This window comes from Empidonax traillii, unplaced genomic scaffold (genome assembly GCF_003031625.1).
Source record: "Empidonax traillii isolate 1590-97213 ecotype Southwest subspecies unplaced genomic scaffold, ASM303162v1 scaffold69:size3087049, whole genome shotgun sequence".
NCBI classification, from domain to species: Eukaryota; Metazoa; Chordata; class Aves; order Passeriformes; family Tyrannidae; genus Empidonax; species Empidonax traillii.
In genome coordinates, this window is record NW_020955262.1 from 481,347 (window position 1) to 504,129 (window position 22,783).

The following is a 22,783-nucleotide window of genomic DNA, read 5'->3' on the forward strand; positions in this document are numbered from 1 at the left end:
GGAAGAAATTCTTTACAGAGAGGGTAATCAGGCATTGGAACGGCCTGCCCAGAGAGGTGGTGGATTCACCATCCCTGGAGGTTTTTAAGCAGAGATTGGATGTGGCCCTTAGTGCCATGCTATAGTAATTGGAGTTGGATCAGGGGTTGGACTTGATGATCTTGGAAGTCTTTTCCAACCCAATCTATTCTATGATTCTATGCCTCAGAATGAAAATTCTTTTTCTGATTCACATCTTCCTCATTACTTTTTATACCCTTAATTCAAATGCCACCTGGTCTAAGTAATCTCTGATTTTGATTTAAGAATAATCCATACACTTGTAATAAACTGGCCTGCCAGAACTTTTTGCTTATGTACACCCTTAAATAGCGTAGTAAAGAGTTTACACTTTTCGGTCCATTGGGCTGCAGGAGCCAGTTGATCTCTGATGTTACTTTATGTTCAACAACTTCACTTTCTCTCCATATATTTACTCCAAGAGTAAGAATTAGATATTAAGCAGAGAAATTCTTGTTCAGCAAGATTCCCCATGATTTCAATTGTGTAATAATGGTGTATCATGTAAAAGAAAATATAAGAATAATTTTTTTGTTTCTGATAATTATTATTAGACCAAGATCATGCAAGCATGCACAGTTAACATGTATCTTGCAAAAGTCTGTCTTTTTGTATGACAGGTACGTGTTAACTTTACACTTGATGACCAAAGAGCAGAATGATGCATTCTATAATACTCAGCTCACCTAAAAAAAACCCACAAGCAAAAACCCCCAGACATTACTGGTTACCTGCATTGTTAATTTCTGTATATACTGGTTTGTTTACTTTAGTTGTAGTAACATTGCCATGAAAAGGGAACTCCTTTTATAGTTATTATTGGAACTAAGCAAGCAACTGACATTTTTTTTCTAATCTAACAATAAAAGGCTGGTTTTCATGACAGAAAAAATATCATTTAATTGAGGAACAGAAATTCCCTCATTTTTCTGACAATTCAATTTCTACCAGTCCAAGAGCAAGGGAACTAACATACTTACTGCCTCCTCCCTTTTAATTTTGTGAATAATGTTAATGTTCTAATTTCTAAAAGAGTTACAAACTATACAAACTTTTTTCCAAAAAAAATTTCTAAAAAGAAAGAATAAAAGAAGAATCCATATTTCTTAGAAGAAATGATCTGTCAAAACCAATTTGAATTCACAAGCAGTTCTTTGTCCCCAGACAAAACCACATACTTCAGGAAAAAGCTCATTGTTGGTTCCCAATTTCTGTGGTTTCTCCTAAAACACCAGATGGTGGTCTCCAGCATGGACTCAACCCTGTAAGCTGCTAGCCAAGGCTACACAAGAATCTCGTGCAGGTTTGGGAACGAAGCCCAGATCTCTTGGCTTCCAGCTTGAGGGAACATTGCATTCTGTGTTGCAGGTACAGCTGCAACTGTACCGGTACTGGATTTATGGGGCTGCACTGCGAGACCCTCGTTCCCTTATGTTGGTCACAGCCTTGCTACAACAACGCCACCTGCGAGGACAACGCTGACAATTACACGTGCCACTGTTGGCCAGGTAAGCTCCAAGTTCTCACAGCAGAATGGGGCCAAATCAAAAGCACCACTATTATGGAGTCAAGACAGGAGATCAGACAAAGCTGGGACCCACCTCTCAGTTACTTAATCTTTCAACCTGTGTGATACATGCATCACAGCTGCAGCTGACCCTTTCTTTAGTCTGTGCTAAGACAAACTTTAAACCACCCTAAAAACTTGTTCACAAATGCAAAACATTGGGTATGAACAAAAATTAAACCAGATGTTATTCTATGCTGGGAAACTGGACTCCTTCATGGCACCAGTGCAAGCCCTTCTGTCTGGTAGTGAGGGGTTCTCTACCACCAGGGCTTGTGTATCCAGCTGTTTGCGACCTGGCCCCCAAACCCACAGTAGGGATACAGACCTTGCCCTCTGGAGAGACGACACAGCTCTTTCAGCACGGGAACTAACCACAAGAAGTCTCTGTAGGAGTTTAACACCTGTGACCATACTGAGGATGCAGGAGCACAGACAGCACAGTGGGAAGTAAATGCCTCAGTGTTGTTGGACTGGTGCAATAGAAAAGGAAAAATTAGGCAGAACCCGTAACATTTTCCAGAATTTGGGGAGTCTCATAGCACTTCAAACTCCAGATGAAAAACTTTATAAACACCGAATGATTTATGCTTCCTGCCCTCCTCTGCCTTTCCACAACCTGAGAGCGTGCATAAACCACAATGCAGCGCCTTGTTACTCACACAGATCTTCACCCTATCGCCAAAAAAAAGACTCAAACAAATTCTGCATAGCACAGGTCAGCTCCCCAGTGCAGAATAGACACAGCAATGTCCTGCTGCCAAGAGCTCTGCCTGGCAGAGAGCTCAAGAGAACATTCACACCTTCAAGGAACTGAACAAACACCTGACAAAGCCTGAAACCACGTTTCAGCTACTATTTACAGTGTATATTTGGTGTATATTGTAGGGGCTGAAAGGGGTGAATAGCAAATAGAATCCTAGAATGGTTGGATTAGAAGGCACCTTAAAGGTCATCTAGCCTTCCAGTACCTGAAGAGAGCCCAACAAAAAAGATTAAGAGGGGCTGTTTACAAGAGCATGCAGTGACAAGGGGAAACGGCTTCAAACTGAAAGAGAATAGGTTTAGATTAGATATCAGGAAGAAATTCTTTACTGTGAGGGTGGCGAGGCACTGGCACAGGTAGTCCAGAGAAGCTGAGGATGCCCCATTCCCTGGAAGTGTCCAAGGCCGGGTCGGATGGGGTTCTGAGCAGCCGGTCTAGCGCAAGGTGTCCCTGCTCACGGCGGGCGAGTCACCTTACCATGTTACGCCACTGACCGGCCTGTCGCGGTGCTCTCCGCAGGGTACGCGGGGTCCCGCTGCGAGGAGGACATCGCCGAGTGCCGCAGCAGCCCCTGCCTCTCCGGCGGCCACTGCCTGGAGCGCTCCTGGGCCGGGCTCTACGGGCGCGTCCCGGGGCTGCCGCCGGCCTTCCGCTACGACCGGGCCGAGGGATACATCTGCCGCTGCCCGCCGGGATTCGCCGGTAAGGATCCCCGGTCGGTGCCGCGGGTGGGATGCGGGTCCCGCGGGGCGCAGGGTCCCTCTGCCGGCAGCGCGGCCGGGCGGGATGCTCCGCCGCCTAAATCGGATACAACCTCCACTTGGTGCGCGTAGCTCTGTTCTTAAGGGGGAAACAAACAAACAAACAAACAGTCGAATTTACAAATAAGCATAATCCTGAAGGGGATACGTTCAGACTTGCTTTTGCCACAGCCCGCCCTGTTTGGCACAGTCACGAACCCGCTGGGTTTGGATTGTACACTTCTAGGCCTGTCAACTCCATCCGCTTGTTTCTTCTGAAGGAAAAAAAAAACAATTAACAGCTAGATTCATTTAACCGGCTGTCAATTTCTCGTTCTATTCATCTCCTGAGCAGCTTATAAACTTTCTTGAGAGTTGCATGACTTATGTCTCCAACATAGCAAGTACTAAAGTACATGGAGACCAGAGCTTTCACTTTGAATTCCCTCTTTATTTTTCTTCAAAGTAGCATTGAGACTTGTTTGCTTTTGTTCCAATCCTTCCCCTGAACTGTCCTTCCCTATCCTGTCACTAAGTGTTGCTGTTGTGCTTTTGTTCTGCCTCAGAGAGCATAACATGAGGCTTCTACTAAGGTTTTTGGTTTCTACCAGGCTGTCCTAACCACCCTTACCTCTTGTCATGCCACCTCTTTCTCTTCTCCTCCTTCCAGTGATGTCCAGATTTCCAGTTTCTTTTCCTTCTGTTTTGTCCTAACTCAAAAACTTCTAAGCTCTGTGAGACAACCTGAAAGGTATTTCCTTGTTTAATCATCATCCTTTATCCTCTTATTTCCTTATCAATTGCCTTCACCTGGTTTGTTTGACTAATTTGGGTCGTGATTCTACTGGTTTCATTCACATGTAGTTCTCTTACTCCCCAGGCAGTATAGGTAGACTCTAACCAGTCTGGAGGAAAAAAGTGTAAGAATGTACTTTAATCTATTAGTCTTGCATCAATTTTTTCAATCCAGAAGTTCCTCAAGCACAATGCAAGACTCTTCAAAGTATGACTGAAAGTACTGGTGACCCTGACATTTCTGCTGACTTCATATGCAAATTAAATTACATTTTAAAAAAACCTTAAGTACGTTTAGTTACTCACATACCTGTTGGATGCTGGATATATAACTTTCAATAGAAAGAAAACCCAAAATATTTATTCTTACCAAACAGTGTGCCCAGACAGCTGGAGGCAGAAAGATGATAATCTTTAACAGGGCACAGTGGTAGCAGTAACACTACACATTTCCCTCTGGCCCTTCTCCTTTCCCCAGGTAACTTGGAAATGTTTGCCTCTGACCAGGAAAAGTAATTTCTCCAATTATAGCCAAATAGTAAATAAACCACAAGTTTTAACGAAAATTAATGAAGATTTAAGATTAGAGTTGATAGCAGTAGTATGATTCAAGGTAGCAGGTCAGTCCCTGATCAGGACCAATCAGTATCTGGGTTCTTATCTAATGTAGATGAACTAACGGTCACCTGGAAAATAGGCCAAATCGTTTCATCTGGATATCAGTGTATTTCACTGACACCACAAATCCTACATTTCTGCAGCTGTAGGGCAAGAGTTTTTCCAGCCTTAACACCTGAATAGTTGCATGTGCTTTAGATATAACCACTCAGACTCCTATTGCAACAGGACAGAGATTTTATTTAATAAATCACATTCATTTTATTATGACTCTTCCCTCAGTAAAGCATTCACATAACATTACAATCATACTTCACTGATGGTGGTAATACGCAGAAATAATAATCCACATACCCTGCATTGTGAAGGCCTGATCTAAAAGCCATTGGAATCAACGGAAAGGTGTAATTAAACCGAGAATGGTTGCCAACATGCAACAAGCACAAACCAGCATCTCTGAACTTACTGGATAAGATTGCAAACAAATTAGTGTCGTTGAATTAAAAACTGAGAATATCTACCTTTTGGACTATAGTTTTAGACCTAAGGGCAGGAGATAATGGAGCCTAAACACACACCTATGTCAGGATAAATTATTTCCCCACCAAGCTGCTAAAAAGGAATGGATATTACCTGGCAACATCTTGTTACAGATAGTGATTGTTCAGGTGACTGGAAAATAGTCCATAGTCCTGCTGAAAGTCTTGAAAGGAGAAAATCTGCAAACAAAATTATTTACACAATTTCATTCTTATAAAATAAAAAATAAAAATTCCAGTCTGGAGACTTCTTCCCAGCTAGAAACTCTTTGAGGACATTAGTTATATGTCTTATCCAGATCTGAAATAGAAAATTTCTGCACAAGTTCTATGAAGGGTTAAACTTCTCCAGCTCCCTTTTAAATCAAAGGGTTTGGGGATACTCAGATTTCAAGAGGTCGCAGTACTTCTGCAGTAGCAAGCCCTAGATTTTTTTATATTACCTTGGTCTGCTGGCCCCTAGCACAACAGTACTTTTAATAAATTGGGCTTTCATTTAAAGTCTTGTGATTTGTTACTGCTAAAGGCAATCGTTACCCTAGAACTTTGTCCTTTCATACTGTGGATATATTGTATTGCTCTAGCACTGCACATTTGTTAAAAAGAGTGTTATTTGAGAGGTTAAACTTTCCACTTTGCTCATGAAAATACGTGAGAAAGGAGGAAGGCAGAGCTATGGATTTGGTAGCGACTCATTTCACCAGGTTGTAATAAACTTAACACCATGTCAAAATTAAAGAGCTTCTGAACTTGCAAGGTCTACCAAGTGACACAATCCAGCATGGAACTGAGCCCAAGGAGCAGTGACCATGCCAGGCAGGCAGGTCCTACTCCCTGTGCCTTGAATGCTGTGCTGCCCATGGTCCCAGGTGGGTGGGACAGTTCTGCCAACAGGAGTGAAGCTTATTTTTGCATCAGCAGAACAAGGGTAAGAGGAGCAGAGCGCACTAACCTGGCTGTTGCAGCGTGCCTGCTGCCATGCAGACGAGTGCTGGCTCATCAGTGCCTTTCCACTGCTGGTGTCTTGTCATCTGCTGTGTGCCAGCTGTGCCACCAGCACTGCTGCCTGCTTTGGCACCATGAATTCCTAAATGGGTTTTGGCCTTTTCCTTTACTTGTCTTGTTTTCTGGTTTTCTCTTTTAAATATCCTTGGCCCTTTTCCCAGTCTGTTGGACTAATGCAAGAGAAAATGATATGATCAGACTGGTGTCATATGGGTATTGAATTCCTGGCATATGCATGGGAGAAAGAAACTGTCTCCCAGAGCCAGAAGATGAGGCAGATAAATGGCCAGTATGGGAGAGTACCCAGTACTCAACTAAGTAAAGAAAACCTCCACCCAGACAATGAACTGTGAACATCATGGGACCAGTACTTGAAAACTGAACCGTTTGGACTCTCATTCTGCACTGAAGCCAGGGTGACAGAAACATAGGGGCACACAGGGCATCAGGCTTCCATTTCCCTGCATGCCTTTAGGTGCTGCTATGGGCAGACCATCCAGCAGACGGCAGGACAGACTGTCTCAGCCAGCCATCCTCCTCTCCCCTGGCCTGTCACAGTATGGTACAGACAGAAATATTATTTATGAGTAGGATAGTGGGCATATTACCACTAACTAACTACCACTAACTACCAGTACCTGGGAAGCCTAAAATACATACATATATTTTTATGATTATAAAAAAAAATATATATTTTCTTTATTTTTAATCTCCTTCCTTACCACAATCACACAGCTGCTGTCTTTAGATATATAAAGCAATGTGACTTACAAAAATGAAATCAAGGAGTTGAATAGCAAAGATCTCACCTCCAAACTCCCAATTTAATTTTTTTCCTTTATTTCCTTGTCTGTCCTTCAGCTGTTCACACCATGGTAGTCAATCATTCCTCCATTAACCAGGTTAACTCATTTTATTTCATGACCTGTCATCACAGTTTTAAAAGGTTATTTTCTCTTCATTCTGAGACTTTAGAATAAGATAAGGCTGTTCAAGGAAAGAAAGAGGATAAAAAAGCAGAAGACAGAGAGAGAAAATACAATTTTCAAGTTAAGAAGCTTTCAAGAGCACAGGTCCTCTTTTCAGTGGGACTCAGGCTTCTCCTGCAAGCAAGAAAGGCACTCAAATTCAAAATTAACAGGTCTGGAAGTACTGTTAGCTAATTATTATTCCCATACATGCAAAGTTTCAAGAAGGAAAATGTTGTTACCATCAAGTACCATTCAAAGTAACCTAATACTACACACATGAAATTGCTGAAAAAAAGTGTTAGATCTTGAGATCTCTTCCTCTGAGCTTCTTACCACTCTGGAACTCTCAGAGGCTATGTTTGGTATGCAAACACACACCTTTGCTGCCCAAATTCGGTTTACAATCAGTACAGGATCCCTTTTTCACTGTTAGCCTGCTATGAAATGCTCCCTTACAAAATCAGCTCGGTGGTATTGGGCACTTGTGCAGCAAAACATGAAAAAGTGTAGCTCCTTTCTGAGCACGGGAAAAAAGTTATTGCTTTCCTAGAGGGATTTATACAATGCTGCCCTATCTCTGTCCCAGCCACTGTGATCTCCATGTATTCCTGTGTTCAAAAGCACAAGGGGAAGGAGGAGGAGGACCTCCTCTCACTGCTCCCAGTCAGTCTGGAAGCTCCAGCATCACATGGCCAGCTCAGTCAAAGGCTGTACCAACACAGGATGCCCTCAGGGCCTGGCAGGCACTTACTGCCTGTAAAAACCCTACACAAAACAGACAATTAGCACTTTAAAGTACTTTTTCCATCTCTTCTAAAGCCTCTGATCTTGAAAGTACATTTGGACAAGCTTTTAATAATTCTATCCACTAATACCATTTAACATTTCTTCTATCAGTAGCATCCTGGTAAGGAGATGTTCACATTGTCAGAATTGGTTCTTTCTCAGTTTGCCCCTCTACTGTCACAGAGTTCTTCCTTCTCCCTTTTATTCTTAATTTTTGGAAATGGTCAGAATACTCTCTTTAAAAGACAAAGTGTATCCTTTACCCCTGGTCTATGGTCTACTCCAGGGAGACCCAAATGCAGCGTTCTCAGTAGTTTCTTGTTTGTTCCTTTATTCAGGATCAAACTGCTTTCTTTGCAATAAGCATGAACAATTTCTCACATGCCTAACTCCCAGACTAAGCTCACTGTTAGGTTAGTCTGATTAGTCTTTCTCTGGACAGTCCCCAGAAGGAAAGCTGAGGTTGGGTTCACAGTTCACGCACTCTGTAGGGTACGGGCCATAAAAAGGCAGCATAACTCAGAACATTGTGGGCAGCACTGAAATTGGGCTATAGCTGGAAGAACTTATGAATTTGCCATTCTTTTATCAGTTACCATCGGAAAACCATTGGAGCATTCCAATTTCATTTCTACTGCAGGTAGTGGTCCTCTTGAACAATCATAAGAAATACCATTTAGTGAAAGAAAGTGTAATTTTTACGTTCTTCCACCATATAAATCACCACAGTAACTAAGACTAACTTGTGTTTTTCATGACAGCTCTTTCCTTAACAGCCCATATCTTGAGACACTTTATGAAAGCCTAATAGCTTTTTTTTTTTTTTTTTTTCCAAAAATTAATCTTCTTATGACTTACCTTGCCCCCTGCACAGCAGTGGACTGCGAGAGCGATTGCTTAAATGCACTGACTGTAGCTGTAATGGTTACCTATCACTGGTTAAAGAATTCTGACTTACTGGGAAGCACTTGAGGAAAGAGTGATACTGATACCACCTAATCACATTTCTGTATTTGCAATATTCTGCAGGTTGGGTTTTGCCTCACTAAAATCCAAACATTTGTGTAAGCGTTATCCCCAATGCAGAAAACACAGAATGAGGTCCAATATGATCATAAGGAATGGCATTACTTCAGTGAACAGTGGAGTCTCATAGCCCAGGGAGGATGCATTTGTACATCATTATCAGATCCAGTTACCTTATTTAAGGTGCTCCAAGTAGAGACTGAAATAGTTTCAGATCCTAGAAACAAAATATGCACCTGGCATGGGCACTAACTATGCAGAGGACTCCTTTTAATGAAATAAAATTCAGCCTTGTTGAAAATTTCAGCTTGTTGCTATTATTCATATTGTACAAGGGAACATTTTGACAGAAGAGTATTTTTACTGGTAATGACAATCTATGTTAAAATTATGTGAAAGCTGAACCATGATTATTCAGAAATGAGCTCTTGGGCTTTTTATGATAAGTCTTTACAGAATTAGTTCCCAAACCTGGTTTGCAACACTGAGAATGATACTTAGAGCCCTGATATACCTATGTATATTTTTTAATGATAAATACGTTGCAAGTTGCAACTGGAAATGCGAAAAGATTGCAGCCCTCTCTTCTGCATTATTCAGCACCAAAAGAATGCACAAATGTCAGATATTTTGGGGTGTTTTTTGAGTTAGAAATATATGAAATTAAAACATTAGGAAGCATCTACCAATATCATCTTTAGAACTATAGAGTTTTATTCCTTAAAATTTGACAGCTGACCCATCATTACTACGATCTATTTTCTCTAGCTGCACTGATATGTTAAGTTGTATAATGGAGTCCAGTGTGATTGACAGAGCCTGCAAGCAGTGGATATTTTGAATCTGGCACATCTCTCTGTGTTAAACAATGTTGCACATAAACACTTTTTAGCATGAAAAGCTTTTTTTCCTTGAAGAGAAGGAGGAGGGGATGAATGGCTTTTAATCCATAAGCTCCCAGATCTTGCAACACACAAAGAGATAAGGTCCTTAGATTTAACAAACCTGTATGTCTAGTACCTGGCAGAAATTGCTTTCAAAAACAAACAAACAAAAAAGGTAGTTGTATATTGTTTGGCAGTAGGATAATGCTTTTCAAGTACCTATTATTTTCCTGACACACATTCCTGGTGGGTCATTCCATCATATGATTAACTACTCGTTAAATCTAGTCTATTCAGTAAGAATTTTCCTTCTGGTGCCTTCTTCAGGCACTGCCTACTTTCTTTTTTGTTTCTTTCTTAAATCTGTGAATAAACCTTTACTAGCCTTTTTAATTGGCATACCTCAGATATTTATATTCTCCTCTTGACTGAGCTTATGAACCTGCTCAGATCAATCTTTCCCTGTGGAAGAATCTCTCTGGCCTTTTCATTTCTTGCTTGTTTTCCCCCAGACCAACACCATGCTCTGCATCTGATGGCAAAGACAAGCACTAATGAAAGAAAGTGGTCCCAAACCCTGGTGAAATCAAAGGTATTGCACATAATAAACTGACAGCAGAACTTTGCTCATCTTCTAAGGAATTTGATTGTCCATCTCAGGAGCTACTTTACAGCATGTGCTTTTTAGCACTGGTTTGTGTAAGCCTACATTGTCCTTGTTGAATTACAGTCAAATTGCAAAGTCAGGCAGATGCACAACTTTTCCCCATACAGAAAGGAACTTTCTTTAAATCTACACATCATACAGCTTTCACTAGTCTAGAGAAAGTGCTTAACAAGTAGGCACTAATAGAGGACTTGTGCTATGGGACTAATGTATTTTACTTTCTCAATACATTCTAATTTATGGAATATTTAAGGTCAAATGTCAAGCGATAAACAAAATGACCCAATTTAATAGTTCAATGTTTTGCTCAACAGATGATTTCAAAACCAGCCTTAATAATGTCACCATTGTGAACCCCGTTAAAATCCAGTTTATTGGAAATACAGTAAATTATACAACCAAACATTTAAGAAGCATTACTTTTTTCTCCTTCCCATAACAGAGGAATTCAGGAGTGATATTGGAGAAGCTGGAGGAGTTCAGTCAGAAATAGGACATGGGCTAGTAGTTCTGAACCATATAAATGTATGTAAAAATGTGTGTCCACACACATATATGTGTTAATACACACACAAATACATATATGCTACTATTTACACAGTACTTCTTCAGAGTACTTTTTGCTCTGCTTTTAGAAAGCCTTTCTGTGATCCTTGGTTAAAAAAGTCCACAACTTACATCTTTTCTATCTTGAAGGGCACAGTTTTCTGGCTGGATTGCTTTGTGGTAGGAACAAAAGATATGTCTTCATTCCGTGCTGCAAAATTTGCAGCATGCCATGAGCGTGCTGGTTAATAAGCAGAGTTTATATTGGTCTTCAGTACTGAATAATTATTTTAATTGCATGGCTTGTGACAGTGGGAAATGCATGACGTTTGCATGCCAAACCTGTCTATATTTGCTATGAAAGCAATGTTTGCCTACACTGAAATAAAAAGTTAAGATGTATGAGAAAACTTACTCAAAGTATGCAGGCTGCTGTTAAATTGCTATGTCATCAAATATAAATGGTATAATGCCATTCATCACTTCGTTCTTGTAGAGGTTACAGTTTTTATGTAGCTTAGCTACTCTGTTTTCACACTTGCAGAATTTTACATGCCTTTGAAATACCATTTCTCACATATAAACATTCCCAAGTAACTCACAGCAGTGGGACAGCATTGTTTGTTTACCCTTGGTAAAGTGTTTTGCTTTGTGAAATGCTATTTGCATTTGTCTCCTAAAAATGTATAAACTGCCCTACTGTGTGAAAATATGCAATTTTTTTTAACTATTATCATCATTTTGGTACCAGCACAGCTCTGGTAGTTCTGAGAAACAAGTTCCATGTATCCCTTCTGTTCCTGTGAGCCAGTAGAGGGAGCATGAAATACTGTCCATGTCTAGCATCTGCTAGACATTAGCAAATTCTAGCTTTAGCTGATATTTCAACACTGTCATTAGAGCCTGATCTGAAAGATGCTATTTCTCAAAGACTTTGTGATGAACACTGTTTGCTAATCCAGATTCTTAGTGTCAATTTTTAGCTTTTGCACCACACAATTTGATTAGCAGGATCTTCCACATGGAATTCAGGGATATTGGTCTGCAGCCAGTCATGCAAAGTCCACCCATGGCGGTAAAAGCTATGGAAAAAACCAGCACTGTTTTAAGTAAAAAAGAGTAATTTGATGATCCAGAAAGGCTATTCCTAGTTAAGATTTGTTGGCACCTTGGAGGCTTGGTTTTCACACACAAAAAAATAACAAATTAAGAATTTGACTTACTGTGTCCCTGGTCCTGCTGATGGAGCTATGGAGGTAAAAGGAGGCACCCACAATGAGTTTTGCACCCTCTGTTGACAAAAAGTAAGTGTTTGACCCAAGCATCATGCAAAGTGTTCATGTTTTCCTCTTTTTACCTGAAATACCAGCACAGGACTATTTCAGACCCTTACATAAGGTTCCCATAATGCCAGTGGCATAAGTGACATCAGTTTTTAAAGCATAAAAGGCACCTCATCTAGGCTCAGAAACGTCAGTAGTAATTACAAACTTTGTTTTCAAGCATAATCAATTTTTTATTTATGGTGTGAAATGTTTTTTACCCTTTTGAACTTGTGCTATTCTAAGCCAAGCAATATTGTTGGCGTGTTCCTTTAAAAATAATTGCTTCTGGACGGAGAAATTGAATGTCAAGTTCCAACTTGATGTAAATTAAATGGGTTACATTAATAGTCTGGCCCGTGGTAGAAGTGAGTGTTTCGATTCTGGGTTTGACTTCAGGACATGACCTCTTGATCACACAGGTCAGCACAGATGGGAAATATTGGAGAGGTACCCTAAGTTGACGTGGGGAAGAAAGTGTCTAGTACTGATGTATCACAAACTGTCTGATCCATTAAACAGAAGCAATGTCAGACTCCACAGAGAATAAAGCTTAGTTGTCATAGGTCATTATGCTCTTCAAAAAAAGAGTTGGAAGGAAAATCACAATGATGGAAATCCTCAGGGGTGTCATGTACACGTAGTCTTCTAAACCTTCCTGAGTTAACGCTGCCAAGCCTATATACAGGGGGGGATGGAGTAGAGAACCCAAATGTTCTTAACTTCTACAGCACAATTATGTGTCATATTTCCCATCTGTAGCTGTTACAAAGAATTATTTAACAACATTCAGCATTTTTAATTTAAAAGCAGGACATCTGTACAACTGAGACTCTCACACTTACGTGATTAAGTCTTAAGAAGAATTCCACCCATGAGAGTAATCACATTTGCAAGGTCAGGCAATACGTAATTCTTCAAGGGGAAGGAACAGGTGATTTGGGAAGAAGTTTATATCTCTCTTTTTCTTGAAGGCTATCTCCTGCCTTTGAAATTGGCTTTCATTTCAACTTCTCAACAACCCAAACACCCTCAGCCTCTCCCCATGACAGATTTTCCAATCCCTTAAATCACCTTCACAGACTTTTTCTGGACCTGCTCCAGTACGTCTGCCTCTTTCTTGTACCTGGGTGGCCCAGACCCGGACTTGGTGTGGTTTCACTGGTGCTGAGCAGAGGTGAGGAATCATGTCCCTTGACCTGTTGGCAGCACAGTTCCTAACACAGCCCAGGAGGCTGCTGGCCCTCCTTGCTGCCAGGGCACACTGCTGCCTCACGCCCAGCCTGCTCAGAGCATGGCAAAGCTGCTTTCCAGCCAGCTGGACCCCACCATGTACTGGGGGATGGGCTTAACTGTGCCCAGGGCTTGCTGAGTCCCTTTTGCAGAATTTCATGAGCTTCCTGAAGATCGCCTGTTTTCTCCAGCCTGTTGAGGTCCCTCTTAATGGCAGTGCAAACTCTTTAGTGTATAAGGACCCCTTTCTAATTTTGTATACACATATATAAAATTCCCATTTTAATTGATAATAAATTAAAAAAACCCACACTTTAATTCTTTTGTTGGATTGGATTCAGGAGTTTTACAGTCTGCTGGCAATTAATTATCATTGATGGGTCCCAGGTCTAAGGTCTTCTCAAGGACATAAAGAGTATGTTTGGGTTTTGAGTAATAAAAATAAGCTGATAAAGTGAGCACCAAAACTAATTTTATGTGATATACTACATAAAAGCTCTTACATTAATTGTTCCCTGTAGCATCTAGCTCTTAATTATTCAGTGTTTGCTAACAGGAGGAACAATTGATAAAGCCCAGTATTTTTACATCTGTTCATTTTCACTGTTTGAAATAAACTCTGAGGTGACTACAGTAAGGCACAACCTGCTTCTGTTTAGTACCTGAACTAATTTTTTCAGGTACAAGGAGAATTTCAGACAAGTTAAGCTAGCCTTTTACTAATGATCTGGGCACTGATCCCTTTAAAAATATTTGAATTAACTTAGAAAAGGACTTCTGCTGATTGGGTGAGGAGAACCAGATTAAGGAAGGCACACTCCTTCCTGGCTGACAATGACCTTTGCACTTTCAATAAGCAGTCTTGGAGAGAAGAAAAAACCCTAGTATGAACAGCTAATTTATGCTGATAATTAACTGCTAGAAGTAGATTTGGTAGATCTGGCTCAGATTGCTCTCCCACTGCTGTAATTCTTCGAGTCTGGCTGTGCTAACAACATGACACTAATACAGAGAATCATAACGATCAATACAATTATGGCTGTAGGTTTTGTCCTGTGGGCACTATTTTTTCTTAACAAAGAGGGTTCAGAATCTGTTATTAGGCCTGTTTATGAGGCCAAAACATCATGGTAAATCACTACCTATCATATCAAATAAAGAAAACTATTTAAATGCTGTACTGTGAACACGTTTGCCCAGGTACAGGAGCTAACTGTAATACATAAAGACATAGAAAAAATAGATTTAATCTAGCTAAATCACATTCCTATATCTAGGAAATCCCCCAAAAGACAGCCAGCAGATCATGGAAAGCACACACAGTCTTAGCTGAAGTCCATGCTGTGCCATTTCCGTTGGGATTGTTAGGTGACCTAACAAAAATGAAGCTAGTTTGGGTCTCAAGCTTCCCAGCTTCAATATGAGTTAAGCATTGGAAACCTTGGATAAACAAAGTCATCACTGAGATGAGTTTTCACACTACAAAAGGACTAAAACTGCAGGGAATGAAGGAAATGAGCCCTGCTGCTGTGGAAAGAGGTTTGATCTCTCCTGCCATTACCATTCATACAGAATTGGACTGAAAGATCCCAGTCCAAAGTCTAGGGTCTTCTGCATCTACATCTGCTCTACAGCAAGTCACAGCTATTTACACAGAGAAAAAACCACACACACGTGGAATAATTGCCTTTTAAAAAAAAAAAAAAAGTGGATAGCTCAGTGTAAAAAAGCTTGTTTTTTTCCCGTATTTAAATTGATAATAAATTATGTAGAAATATATACTGTTGGAATAGAGAAATGTAATTATACATAGCATAGATACAGATCATATCCAAGCTTTTTATGCAGTTATGCTATGCACAGCTCAAAATACACAGAGCACGAACATGTTATGTGCATTCACACATTCATATTTTATATTTTTTCTGTTCTCAGGTCTCCATTCCCAATTAAGCTCTGTAAGCCCTATTAAAACTATGATTTTCTGGCCTACTGGCTTTTTCAGTTTGTTTCAATAAGGACTGACAATGAAGTTATGTAAATACAGTCACTTTTGCACGTTGTGGAGATTCACATCACTTATAGCAAAATGAGAAAATCTTGCAAATGTCTGAAATTTTTCAAAGCACCATTTCCAGGGCAGAAGCCGTTTCACACTAGACGGCACAGTGGCTGTGCTTGCCTAACTCAGTTAAAACAAATAGAAAACAGCCAACAAGAGACAAGGTAGAAAATCCCTTTTAGGGGAGAGTAGACACAGCATACATTTCTCAGTGGAAGTGTTCATCAACAACAGCCACTCTTTTAAAGCCCTTAAGTGTTTGTAGGATGGAAAATTAATTTGTTTTCTAATTCCAATGTGAATCATATGCTCCAAACAGATTTTCAAGGCAATGAAACATGACCTTGTGTGATCTAATTAAACAACTCAAAGGTATTAGTTGTTTTAAGATCCCTCTGGATATACTTCAGTTCAAATGCACACACATCATCTGTATGTACAAGCTCATAAATCTACAAAAAATGCAAATCAGATCATTAATGCTTTGAATTTGACAGTCTTGCCACAGTTTTCTAAAAGGTAAAACATGAAAAATTCCTGAATTATATATACTCTTTTTACAACCTAAAGAGTGCACAACCGCCTGCCCCCCCCCCCCCGAAAGCAAAACACTAAATATCTTTCTTTGACTTTTAAATATCTGATCCATAATCAGATATAACAAATTATCTTAAACCTGCTATTACAATTTCTTGTCTGGATGATGTCCTGACCCTTTGAGTGGAGCACTGGACCACATGATAACCTTTGAAAGTCCTTTTCATCCTAAATTTTTCTATGGTTCCGTCTTAATTCTCTGTTTTGGGAATTGGCTCCAGTGCACATGACTGTTCAACTACCAAAAAAAAAAAAATCTAGTTTTTTTTTTTTTCCTAATTTTTATCCAATTATTTGTCTTTGGAATTGGTTTACTTTCTCCCCTCTCAGATCTCTGTGTAGACCTTATCTATGAGGTGCAGTCTTTCTTAGCATCCCTCAGATGTCCTATATAGATTAATGGCCATATCCATACACTTTCTCTCCTCTTACTACTCATAAATGCCCATGTGTCTAACAACAGTGCTGTCTGAAATGCCAACACACGTATCTTTGGGGGTACCATTTATTTCTGTACTTTTATTTCTGTTTCCCCATTCACATTTTTCTCTACTTTTTCATATGTTTAGTCTCCAAAATCTTACCTACTCTTTCCTTTCCTAAAGGTATCCATCATAGATCATCTTTTTCCACTTTAACCTGTCGCACCCTGTAATTGTGCTCTTCCTCCTCTCATCTACCCTCCCTGTCTCATATCAACAACATGGCCAGAGCTACAACATGTTTGTGCAGCCAGAAAACCCACTCAAGAAGGATCCTGCCTGGGAAAACTGGGCTGCCACCATCTCATTTTCTTCCTTACCTCCATCAGTCAAATGCAACAGCAGCTGCCTCTTTTACCTGTATATAAAGCTGACTCTAGGAGTAGGGAAATGAAAGGAAAATGAGCGCCATGCAGGGACATATTTCTTCAACGAGCTTTTCCTTTACTCCAGATTCAGACCCTAATCCTACAATTGGATCCACATGGCTGGCTGTGTAAATTGAAATATGGGATGAAGGTGTAGGCTACAAGCAGCAGTTTTGCCGTGCTGCCCTTCTAGGACACGGCCCCTTGCCATTCCCAGGCTGCGTGTGCCTGACCTCTCGTGCGGCTTTGCCGACGGAGCAGGCTCTGGAAAGGGCTGGCTCGTCCACTCAGGGGCTGAAGCCAAGCTGAACTCAGTCGGCTGTTTCCAATATTTATAAAATAAAATAAACACACCAGATCTCACTAAACAACTAATCACCTACAGCATGTACATGATTTTCTTCTTTTTTTTTTTTTTCTTCCCCTCAAATGAGAACTATTTTAGGTGTGACAAAACATGTGAAACAAGTGGAAAAACATTTCCAAGTACTTTTGCTCTCAGAAAACCTTTAATGATTGAAGAGATTAAGGGATTGGGGTTTTTTACTACTTTAAAAAATCCATTTTTACTGAAAATTCAAACTAGTCTATGAAGCTTCAGGCCAGCAACATTTAAAAAGATTGAATTACAGCATGCCATTCTGAATGTAGCACTTTATGAATTCCATATCCTTCAACTAGAATGACATATTTAATGATTAGTCCAAGCCACTCAACTTTATTTCTATTCTAATTTTTTTTCCCAGCCAGTATTAACTTTATACATACATTTGAAATGGCGAGAGGAAAAATGGCAGAATAGTGAATTTGTCTGCAATAAAGGAATAACTAGCAAGGTCTTACGACTTCACAAAATTAGAGTTCTGTGTGAAAGGTATCATGTGCCAATTAGCCTATGTTAACAAATGCTTATTATCCCACTTTTTAAAAGTATCCCATTTTCCATGTGCTCCAGCTCTGCCCTATATTCTGTTCTTCATTTCACACAGGCCTTTCCTGCTAAGACAGCAACAGAAATTGCCACACAAGATCAGATCACTGGTCACATTAAGTTCAGTATTGAATGTAAGCCAGTTCTTTACTGAATAAAAATAGGAGAAAAAAAAAATTCCATTTAAATACCCCTCACTTGCGCTACACTGATATATATATAGGAGTAAAGCCTCCTTCCTGACCTCCATGGTGACTGATTTATGCCCAGAAGGATGGGTTTTAATTATGATGACACAGAGATGGTCAATTTATTTCCTTGCGCTTACTCACTCAGAAACGTGCACTTCCTCCTTCCAGCAAGGAGTAATTATCTCTTTGCAATTATCTGCACAGATGTGGCAAAGTTAGAATTTTTGTGATTGTCTGCTAAGACCTGGGGCCCTGAAGAATATGTGCTCTGCCAGATCTTTCCCCTGGCCTCAGGATTAATGAAACTCCTTGAAAAGAGTTGTTTGCGCCTGGGGTAGGATTTTGTAACAGACATTTCCAAAACTGTAAAATATAGGTGGAGGGAGCACTATTGCAAACTCTTTGTCTTCCATAAAGTGTATTCTAAAGGGTGTGATACAATCTGAGTTTCTCCAAGGTTTGCTCCTGCTGGCATTTGATACCTGCATGTGCATAGATACCTATCCTATACGTGCAGGTGTAGTTTGACATATCTACAGCTTAGTTGCTGGGAATTATTTCATTCAAGGAAGGCACAGAAACATGGGAAAAATAGAATTGGAAGAGACTGACATGCAGGTATTATTTGGACTATCTCTGTGTCTAAGGTAGGCTCATGTTTCACCGCACGTTTGCTTCTAACCAATTTTTAAGGATGCAAAATAGACCTTATGGCTCCCAGCAAGCATCTTATGAAGGTTTTTTCGTCTTATTATCATTAGAAATCCTAAAGTGTGACCTGGACGTTCTTCGAGCAGGCCAAACCTGTGACTTTTTCACTTGTTTACTGTGGTCTCAGGGAACAGTGTGCTCTTTTCTACACTGAAAAACTGTTACTGTGTCCCATTTCCCCTGCTTGTCTTTCAACTGAACAGCTCTACTTTTTTAACCTCTCCTCAGCAGTCATGTTTTCAACCTCTGATAGTTCCTGAACTCTTCCCAATTGTTCCAAATCTTCCTTGCAGTGCAGAACTAAAAGTGAACTCAATGTTCCTGCCACAGTGTGACTGAGGCTTTGTAGACTGAAACTATTGTTCCACCTGATTGTTGGTTATTCTGGCCTGAGACTATAGAAACTGAGTGAGCCCTTCCAAAATTGAATACAATATTTTTCAGGCCATTTCTTCAATTTCTTATATTCACCTATAAAGGTCATTTTTTCTTTAACACAATCAAAAGTTTCTCAGCTCTGTTTTATCAGGCAACTTAATAAGCAAGCTTTCTATGCCAACATCCACATCTTTTATGAAAACACTAACCAGAGCAAACCCTGGATAATCCCAAACCATAATCAATGGAGCCTTCCAGTTTGACAGAGAACCTCTGACACTTACTTTCTGAGCCGGATTACACAAATTTTTTACCCACATTATGGTGGTTTCACGTACATTTTTCTCCTTGGTTTGTATATGAAAATGTTATTAAAGACTGTACCAAACCCTTACTGTAATTAGAGTGGCTGTTCCTGACAGGTTTGTTCAAAATACCCACCAGTGGTTCTTACACAGCTTCAGGCACTTGCTAAATTCCCTGCTATGAAGTTCCTCTGCCTCAGAGTGCCATCAGCCCCACATTATCACCAAGCTGTAATAGCATATGTCTATCCCCACCTGTTGACTGTTTTTATGTTCATAATCTAACCTCAGTCATATTATCAAGGTCATATTGCTAAAGGACTGATTATTACTGAGAGCCTCCAAATTTTTCTTCTTATATTCAAAATAAAATGTGTATTCAACATCAAGCTGTAGCACAGGACATCTGATAAGCACTACTAATCAAGTGTATACACACTAACTTATCAATATAAACTTTTTTTTAAGCTTCCTTGCTTACCTTTCAAAAAGTCTGGATGACATCCCTATCCCATGGCATTTGAATGTATTACAGGAATAACGCCTGTGTCACAGGCTGGAAGAAGCAGCAGTTTTCTGAGCATCTCCATTAAAGCAATTGTGAGTTGTAGATTAAAGGAATCCAAAATTGTATTCCGTGTATGAGTCTTTTCAGTCAACCTAAGAACAAATTTGACAGAAGGTCAGGAATTTCCTAATTAATTAATAAATGAGATTAGGAGAAAGAAGGAATTGATAAAACATATGTGCCCAAAATAATGTCTACTGCTAAATTTTTCACAGAAATAAGCAGTTAAACCTCCTGCACTTTATTTTCCTCTAATTAAATTTGGTGGAACCAGAATATCTTGCTCAAGATCTGAATTAAAAAAAAGTTTTGGTTAATTTTTTTTCCTGTCTTTAGCACACTAAAAAAACTAGAGACATAGACTTACAGTAGGTAGAGAGAGCAAACGGAACAAAATTATTTTATAAAATAAACACACTTCAGGTCTTTTCAATCTGCTTATTGAGATGTACAGTTTCTCTGAATGACAGTGACCAGAGTTGATCTGGATTAACAAACCCCTGGAAAGAAAAGAAAGGTCTTAAAAAACAATACCTTGTAGAACAACAAAAAGTGACAAATCATTTTTTAATGTATCTTAAAAATATGCCTTTCTAGGAAACACGAAGTTTAGTGTGAGCACACTTGGAGAACATGCTGAAAAAGAATTTAAATAGGATACATATCTATTGTGTAAGCAGTTTAATGAGACTTACTTTAAGCCTCGTTGATCTGGCTTGGGCAAAATACACCATCAGACTACATCAGCAGGTACAGAAGTGGAGCAAGCTAATCCTGGAAAGGAAGCCTTTATACTAAGAACTGTTGTGAATTTTACAGAAACTTACTCTGTGGACTGCTTAAGTGCTAAACAATCTTTTCCTTTTGGAAATTTTCCTTGGGAAAAAGATGGTTGCCACTAGGATACAAGTTTACATCATTTTAATGACAATGTTTACAGGTAAATATTTACTTTCTGTGCATTTTTTGTGAAATTGTAAGTGCATTTAGACTGTATTGAATGTGTAGCATCTATCCAAGTTGCATTCTTGTGCTTGCTTGATATTTATTTAGTGTCAGAGAGCTGGAAAGGCAAAAGGCTATAAACAGATTTCTAACCATAGATGTGTGTCAAAAGTGTAATTTGGATAATACTTTCATAAGTGTTTAATCAAAATGAAAATTAGTGGTGTTTAGCAGAATTATTCTTGAATAATTGCTTTTGTCATCTTCCTTCTGCAGGAAACCTTTTGTGCTAAATTTGAAACAGGGAGTTTAATTAAGCAGTTAACAGTTGGAAAATAGGCACCATATAGTAATAATGGATAAATGAGAAAAGGGGACAGATGAGTGATGCTATAAAACTGACTCAAAGGAACTGTTTCATCTCTGTTTTGACTAAAACTTCACAGGCTGGAAAAGAAATCATCTATAAAAATATGATAAAAATATTCACATTATCTGAAGTTTTAGGTCAGTGTGTAATATATTTAGAAGAGAAAAGGCTGAATGACTCTACTTTACTTTTTGCTTTAAAAACACAAATATGCTTAGCTGAGCTAATGCATGTAACCACTGAAAAGAAACATCTACTTACATTTACTTTTGGTATGTCTTACATCTTTTGAAAATACTTTTTTTTACATGCTAACTTCTCCAACCTGAGCTATTTGAACTGCTTATACAGTTCTATAAATATTGACTAATCCTTTTATCTAGAGTGCTTTCATCTTGAGTGACAGTGGTCTTTGCTCATATAGCAATTGGCAGATAACAAGCAATATCAACATTGCTTGCAAGAAGAGCTGACTTATTTATTTTTGATATGAAAAAATCACTTATTATTTGTCTTTTGGTGTGACCTAAATTTGGGTTTGTGCTAATCTTACTATGAAATAGTAAGCCTATATATGTAAATGTATACATTTGTGCATATATATATATATACACAACCTGATAAAAAAAATTACTTTGCAGCGTACTTTTAGTATCTTTACTTAAAAAATAAGCACTGAAATGCTTCTGAAATTACAGCTATTTAAATGGTTCTGTGAAAGTCACTTTGCATTTAATTAAGTTGGATTCAGTTTATGCATCTGTATCATCCTTTCCAGAGGCAAGTCACTATTGCAAAGTGTGACTCAGATCAAAAGTTGCAAAGCAAAGGGGATGTCTGGCAGATGCCATGGGATAATAAACTAATACAGAGCGAGAGGCATCACACATTACTGAAAATGCAACAGCTAAGGACCTAGCCATTCACTATGCTGATTTTTTAATGAAAGGTTTAACAGGGCATCTCAGTCTGTAAATCCTTAAGCACAGCCTGTCCACTCTGAGGCTCTATGACAAGGCTAAGTACCACTCTGATCCAACTGCTTGTAGGCTGGACTAATTTTTGTTTCTGACACAAAAACCCAAAAAAACCCGGCATTTCTACAGCCACCATATTAAGACTGACTCGTATAAAAGACCTGAGGACACATTGTCCTCGATGTCAAAGCAGAGAAGGGAGCAATATCAGGCAGGAGACGTACTAAAACATTGACCAAAACAGGAAACAGCTCACAGTAACTTCACTTTTCATACAGCAGAATAGCAAAAGCAGGACAAGTTGCTAACACTGAAATTGCCACAAACTGGACAAAGCAGACATTGTTCTGGCCTCCAGTCAGAATGGTTTGGG

General features: G+C 39.4%; 1 protein-coding gene across 2 annotated transcripts in view; it reads left to right on the plus strand.

Annotated features, from left to right (window-relative positions):
* CRB1 (crumbs cell polarity complex component 1) overlaps positions 1–22,783 on the plus strand; it is a 96,301-nt gene that overhangs the window by 34,564 nt on the left and 38,954 nt on the right. For both annotated transcript variants that reach the window (XM_027880381.1, XM_027880382.1), the window contains exons 4-5: positions 1,429–1,568; positions 2,913–3,095. In XM_027880381.1, the coding sequence (XP_027736182.1) occupies positions 1,429–1,568; positions 2,913–3,095 (323 nt within the window). The remainder of the gene's footprint in view (positions 1–1,428; positions 1,569–2,912; positions 3,096–22,783) is intronic.